The following is a 7,181-nucleotide window of genomic DNA, read 5'->3' on the forward strand; positions in this document are numbered from 1 at the left end:
AATATAGGGTTGTTCGGAAAGTCATTTCGTTTTTTTTTGTGGAAATGAAAGACAGTTTTCGTATAATAAACAAATACTTTATTAAATTATATATTGACAGTTCTGGTCCAACACAATCTATATTGGGCCAATAAAAAAAAATCTGACGTTTCCATCATTGAACCAATATGTAAATATAATATTTTACCAATATTGTTGTGCTACTGGGGTAGCTTAAACAACCTCATAACCTCTTTACAAAATTTTTCCCTCCGTGATAAAATTAAATGAAGAAGCCGAAAATGTAACAATATACTTGGTGTTTCATTTAAAATAATGCCCACAAGAACTCGAGCACCGTGTTCGACTGAAAATATTTTCTGTATATACGTCATATGATTCCAGACCCCCTTTATGAAAACAGTTTTTTATTAAACGTATTTTAAAATAATTATAGACGAAACCGCCTTAGTTCGAACACTCAGTATGTGTATGTTTATCACAAATTGGTAAGAATAGCTTTTTACATTAATTGTAAATAATGTAAATAATAGCAACAATGTAATATTTCTTTTATCTAAAGGCAGTTAAAAACATCTTAAGCATTATGATTACAAATGTTAGATCGCTATTAAATCTCATACAAAAAGATAAAGTCATTATGGTAAGACTAATGAATAAAAAAGTAAGTAGCAGGCATCATTAAACCCAGTTGCAATATCTATCCGTACCGTGAAGACAAAAACAAAATTTAATTAATATTTTATTGGATGTTCTCATTAAATGAAGAGACATTTCATTATCTATAACATACCTAATTACTCGAATACCTTTCACTGAAATACACATGGCTATACTAAGAAATTCCAGACAACTATGAGTTTAATTCATGCACCGCGGCTTCTGTACATTAACAGATGCTTTGTTGAGGCTACGTTTTTAATCCACTACCTTAAAAGTTAGGTAATTTTGCACACAATGAGACCCCCTTTTGGATTAAGGGGAAAAACATACCACTAAACAATAGTTGTTAAGCTGGGATAAAGGGATAAATAAAGCCTTTATTCTATAGCTAAAACTAAACAAAGCCATAATAAATTATGTTATCCTTTACTATACATCATATTTATTAACTATATGAGTGCTAAGCGTATCTTTGAATTTATACACATTATTTTAGCACTTTATTCCGTTCGGTATATTATTTAACTCTAGTGACTCTTACCATTCTGCATAAAAGATGATGACTCATTTAATATATAGAAATCGTTTCTAGCCTTGGTATTGTAGGTATGTATTATATCCTGTATAAAACGTATTCCCTCCACAATGTGATCTGGGTACAATCCATTTTTTATTTTATATATCACCAATATTGTATTGAAAATTTATATTCTGAATTTTGTTTCTTTTAACATATACAAAGTCTGTTCAAACAGTATCGGGAATTTCGTGTTGTTTTTCAAAAATTATTCATTTATTCATGAATACCTATTTTGTCCCCTTCAAAGTAATTCCCATCAGACATTATACACTTCTGCCAACGTTTTCTCCAATCCTCGAAGCACTTCAAAAAATCATTTTTTGTGATCTTGTTCAGCTCCTCCTTCGATGCCGTCTTTATCTCTTCAACTGTAGCGTAGCGTCGTCCTTTCATAGACATAGACCTCTTCAGTTTCGGGAACTAGAAAAAATTACAGAGGGCCAGATCTGGGGAGTACGGTAGCTGCGAAATTATTATTAACCTTTCTACCCTGTGGTAAGAACTCATGATGTACCACGCCCCTGCGATCGAAGAAAACTGTAAGCAAAATCATCACATTCGACCTAACTTGGCGCGCTTTTTTCGGTCTTGGCTGGTGCGGCAGCTTCCACTGGGATGATTGAACTTTGGTTTCCACGTCATAACCATAAACCCATGAATCGTCACCGGTTATGACCCTCTGAAGCAAATTTGGGTCGTCGCGGACAGAGACAGTTCGAAATTGAGCAACTTTGGTGCGAATTTCGCGGCGACCCGTCTAATGCCCAAATCTTTGGCAGGAGCAGAGCAATATGTTTAGGTCCTCAGCAACTTATCTAACGATGATTCGACGATTAGTCAATACCATTTACTTTACAAAGATCAATGTTTACGTTTGCTGTTGACGTACTTGGACGTCCAGCACCCTTATCGTCGTTCACATCTTCTAAGCCCTCTGACAACATTTTGTACCACCGATAAACTTTGCTTCGATCGAAGGTAGCTTCACCATATGCCACAGTCAACATTCGGAATGCGTTTTGTTTTTCACACAAAATTTGATACAGATTCTTTGATCCATTTTTTGGAATACCCAAAAATTGAAAACGAGCTAAAACACATGCTAGCAAAGCAGCTGTCAAAAATTAAATGGACATTCAACATGGCCGATCTTGTCGGTATAAGTGAGAGACATGAGTACCAATATAACGCCACAAAAAAATCGAAAATCAAATATCCATAACCCACAGAAATTCAAAATTCGCGATACCTTTTGAACAGATCTCGTATTTTATACTTTTCTATCTATTACACTTTCATATACATTTTACTGGACGCAAACACAAGTCAAATGTGGTAAAATTATTGATTTAGAAATAATGAGCTTAATCCATATTCTATATTACACAACATATTAATTTTTTTAGAGATCTTTTTCGATATATAACTTGCATGTTCAAAAAATGTTAGATTTAGAAAGAAGAAGAATACCGGCTCAATTTTTTTATTGATAATTAATTTGGTCTTATTTATATTTCCCCTTTTATATAACCTATTCAAGTCTTCATTCAATTATATAATTAATCACATTAATATTTTCACGTTCGTAAAATAAAATAGTGTTACTTGTATCTCACATTTCTTCGCTACCTTCACGATATCATTTATGTACAGGACAAATAGATCGGGTCCCATTACTGTTCCCTGCGGAACCCCGTTGTTATTCCCCAGCGCTGAAGGTACTACATCATTCTATTTTGTTAGTTGTGACTTTGTATGTAAATAATCTCAGAACCACCACATTTTTTCCAAAATTATATTTCATTAGTTTTTTAACTAGAAGATCTCGGCTTAAAGCCTCAAATGCACGGTGAAAATCCAGAAGCACTGTGGGTAATTATGGACGATGAAGAAAAACTCTTTGTTGAAGAGAGAAGTAGAGAATTTATTTTACTTTATGTGGCAAAACCCAAAAGGCAGGAAGTCAGATCCAGAAAAGAAACTGTTAACATGCTGTTAGTAGAAAGACAGTTCGTTAGAATATTTACAAGTTGAAGAAAAGCAGAAGTTATATATATATACAGAGTGTCACATATTATTTACAATGACTTAATATGTACAAAACAAAAGACTAGAATACATAGTATAATAGGCGAGGGTCGCCACAGCACTATACCAACGAACTTTTTTTACTTATTACTATAACAGGAATCATAGGATGGAGATGAAAAATCGAAAAATTGAAAAAGATACTAATATAGGTAAAGTAACTCAATACTAATAAGGATTCTGGTCTTTGTCTTCAGGGTAACCACAGTTGAAAATCCACTCTCACATCTACATGTGGTGGCAAAGGGTATTGGCATTTTTAAAGTTCTGTTAGCTGGATCAGGATATTCGGCACAAGCTTTTCGCCAAAATATGCTACGATCATAATTTTGAAATTCTACTCTGCAAGAAGTATTCTGGCATACTCCAAGATATTCCACTTTGGCCGCCAGGTCTTCGTCTTTATCCATATCCGGAAAATATTGCTTCAGTGAATTTATTGCTGCAGATAAATGCTGAATCACAGAATTTTCAAATGCGATTTTGTTTGGTTTAATATTTACTAATTGTGCATACAGTTGTATAAACATCGACACATTTATAATTTTATATTTTTACTATCTAGCTACGTATTTTATCAGATTAGATCTTAATTATTAGGTTCTTTGTTACCCCCACAGAATAACTGATTTACCCCCAGGTTTGGAATCACTGATCTAGCTACTAAAAAAAAACTTTTAGGTGTTTTATTCCCGCCAGCCACTAATGCTGGGGGGCGGGCAGTCCCTCTGGATTACGCCGGAAGGTAGGGCGGAAGGCCTTCTTCAGCCTTTTTTCAGGAATTGTGGGAATGGGTGGGTGGTGGTTCAAGCGAGAAATGTGAAACGGACGAGATGAAGACAGAAGAGAATGAAAAATTATCTATGGAATATTATTGCCCCAACATTTGCCTAAGTTATCCAAGGAACCTACAGAAAAACTTGGACCAAAGCAGACGGACCCGGAATCGAACCGACGTGCCCCCGAGTGCTAAGCAATGGTCTAAACCTCTAGACCATGCCCCTCGGAGCTAGAACGCAAGAAGTGGATGATATACATATATATACCCCCCGCCCATTGGAGTCCAAATTGCACCAATTAGGGGAAAAAATAGGCACCTGCAGCTTTCGACTAATAAAATCGTGTTTTGTAAAATTTATATATATCGAATAAACTTGTAAGTAAAATACAGAAATTGTGAAAAAAACATAAAAGGCCTTATGAATACAATGTGGATATTATTGTCTCTGATTAGCACATCGTATTTGATCCATTCTTTTCATAATTACTTTTATTAGTAGATTCATGTTAAAACAGTTGTTAGACATGTATAGGCGTAGCGAACTCTAGTCCAATATGCTGCACAAGATATTTAAAATTACGAAAACTACTTGCTAAGGTACTAACCTTAACTACATCTAGGATATGTTCACATTTCTCCCTGACATTGACGAACGGACAACTAAGCGACAGCCTCAGTATGATGGGTAAATGTAGGGTAACGAGATCGAGGTACTCGATGGATATTTCTGAAAACAGGTTGTCTGTTATGTCGGCGTAAGCGCATCCTCCTACAGCACCCGTCGCAACAACCCTTCGCCTGTCAGCGAAACGATAGTGTTTAGGGCTGCCAACACCGTCAAGCCAATTCTCAACCGTTTTAGAAATTACATCCAGCGCCACTTCTCGAATTTCGTTGTCGCGCGAACATATAGGCATACAAAACCGCGTTATCACGTCAAAGTCTTTAAAAATGACGTCACAATTTTCAGTGGTCGGTTCACACGGCGACGATCGCGTAAGTTCGTTGTTATTATTGTTCGATTTATTACTGTACTCGGTTTGGACGAACATTGTTACCCCGAAAAACGAAACGATTAATTTTGTAATACTAAACGGCAATACTGGGAAGTTTTGATTATTGATTGTATGCGGAAAACGACAAAATAGCGACACTTTAGCACCTGCAAAAGAAAAATTATCTCATTTAAAATATCGTAACATTACAAAAAATGATCAAACAATAATGAAAAACAAAGAGCATAATAGATAAAAAATGGAACGTTTCACACTTTTTTTTATGCGACAACGAAGTACAATAATTACGGTCACGTGTTCGGACACCAGTGCAGCAGGCGACAGGTACATTATCGTGATAAGATCACTTACCTCATTAATTTGCTGCATACGCTTTAAGCCTCCTAGTGGTCCAACGGCACCAATCTATATATTTTTAACGTTAGCCCTCATGCTAGCAACCGAAATGAACAATTTTTGCACTACGAATGTTGTGCATTTAGAAAAAAGAAACTTAAAACGTAGACAAAAAATATCACGGTACGTCACAATACGTATTAGCAAACATCTCCCTGTCGCCTAGACTACACTTCTCTCTTGCCGTAAAAAACATACTCAACTAAAGCGTCAGGATTTAATTAAATATAGTTAGGAATGTACGTATTAAACCCCTGTTACCGTTAAGGCCATGCAGAGATGTGGTTTATTTGAAATACTTGCATTTAAAATGCAAATACAAAATAAAACATACCTAAACTTTTGTATAAAATAAACTTAAAACAAACAAAAGGAATCCATAATACGTATAGGATGGATCGACATATTTAGTTGGTTGTCAAATGTCAAATATTATGGTTGCGTTCAGAAATTTAATTTGTGACAATAAAAATAACCTGAAAAGATAGTTAACAACTTTCATATTCATTCATCTTTTAAACCTTCTCTGGACTTCCACAAATAATTCAAGACCAAAATTAGCCAAATTGGTCCATCCGTTCTGAAGTTTTAGCGAGACTAACGAAGAGCAATTCATTTAGATATATATATAGAAAATAGATTTAAATATCTATTGAGAAAAGCATTTTGTATTTTATTCAAAATACTTTTCCTAACGTAAATGCAAAATGCTTTTTTGCCGTTAAAAATTTTGCTAGTATCACCGATCAATCATTATATAAAATTATGAATGAAAATTGCTCATATTGGACTCTGGAGTTATTAGAAGCATAAAAAGAGGACAAAGAGACAATCCACGAATGCCTTCTAATTCTTTAACTGATGAAAGCCCAAAAAAATCTAAATTTCTTGGAAATTGACGATCTAACATATTGGATCGATATTGTTTTCCTGGTTTAATGTCATGGTCCATGGAATTTTGAAGTTCCAAATTGATATCAGCACCTGCCAAATCACCACTTATCGTATCTTTAGCAAGAAACTAAAAAATTCTATGAATTACGACAAAACAGCCAGCAAAACAATATCGAATTGATACACGCTAGCTGTGTAAAAGTCTTAAAAAACAATTAAAAGAACCCAAAGCTAAAGAAACTATGGATTTCGTTTCTTTTTTTTATTAAAATGTGTAAAACATCGGAAATTAAATGCGGTTGTAAATATTTTGATATGATTAACTGATGTTGATTTTACATCAATAAAATGATTTGAAACCCTATTTTGGCTCTGATCTTTCACGGTAAACAAACCATTTTGGCATGAGTGTCTTTTTTCCAATTAAAACGGGTGACAAGGTAAATAAGGAAGTATATAAAAGAATTATTTGTTGCTGAACTGAAGAAACAATGGCAAGGTAGAAACACTATATCTCAATTACTTCAAACAAAAGAAATATTAATCATACTCAATTTTCGCAGCTGGTGATATAGTGCAAATACCACTATTAGACTAGAAAAATGCCAATATTTAAAAAATGAGAAAATGCCTGGAAGGTTTTCTTAAAAAATATTTTATACTTAAGTAAATATAGAAAATTAATGAAGTATTACAAAAAAGTATTTATTTGAAAAATGTATTTTGAAAATACGTATTTTGCATTTAGCATTTAAAATACAAA

At 34.1% G+C, this 7,181-nt stretch overlaps 1 protein-coding gene across 1 annotated transcript in view; it reads right to left on the bottom strand.

Annotated features, from left to right (window-relative positions):
* The window catches only part of LOC108739381 (sestrin homolog), a gene marked incomplete at its 3' end in the record, with an annotated part of 175,954 nt that overhangs the window by 148,997 nt on the left and 19,776 nt on the right, over positions 1-7,181 (bottom strand). Inside the window, 1 exon segment of the mRNA XM_025978517.1 lies at positions 4,718-5,274. Within this exon segment, the coding sequence (XP_025834302.1) occupies positions 4,718-5,164 (447 nt within the window).

Source organism: Agrilus planipennis, unplaced genomic scaffold (genome assembly GCF_000699045.2).
Source record: "Agrilus planipennis isolate EAB-ADULT unplaced genomic scaffold, Apla_2.0 scaffold219, whole genome shotgun sequence".
Classification (NCBI taxonomy): domain Eukaryota; kingdom Metazoa; phylum Arthropoda; class Insecta; order Coleoptera; family Buprestidae; genus Agrilus; species Agrilus planipennis.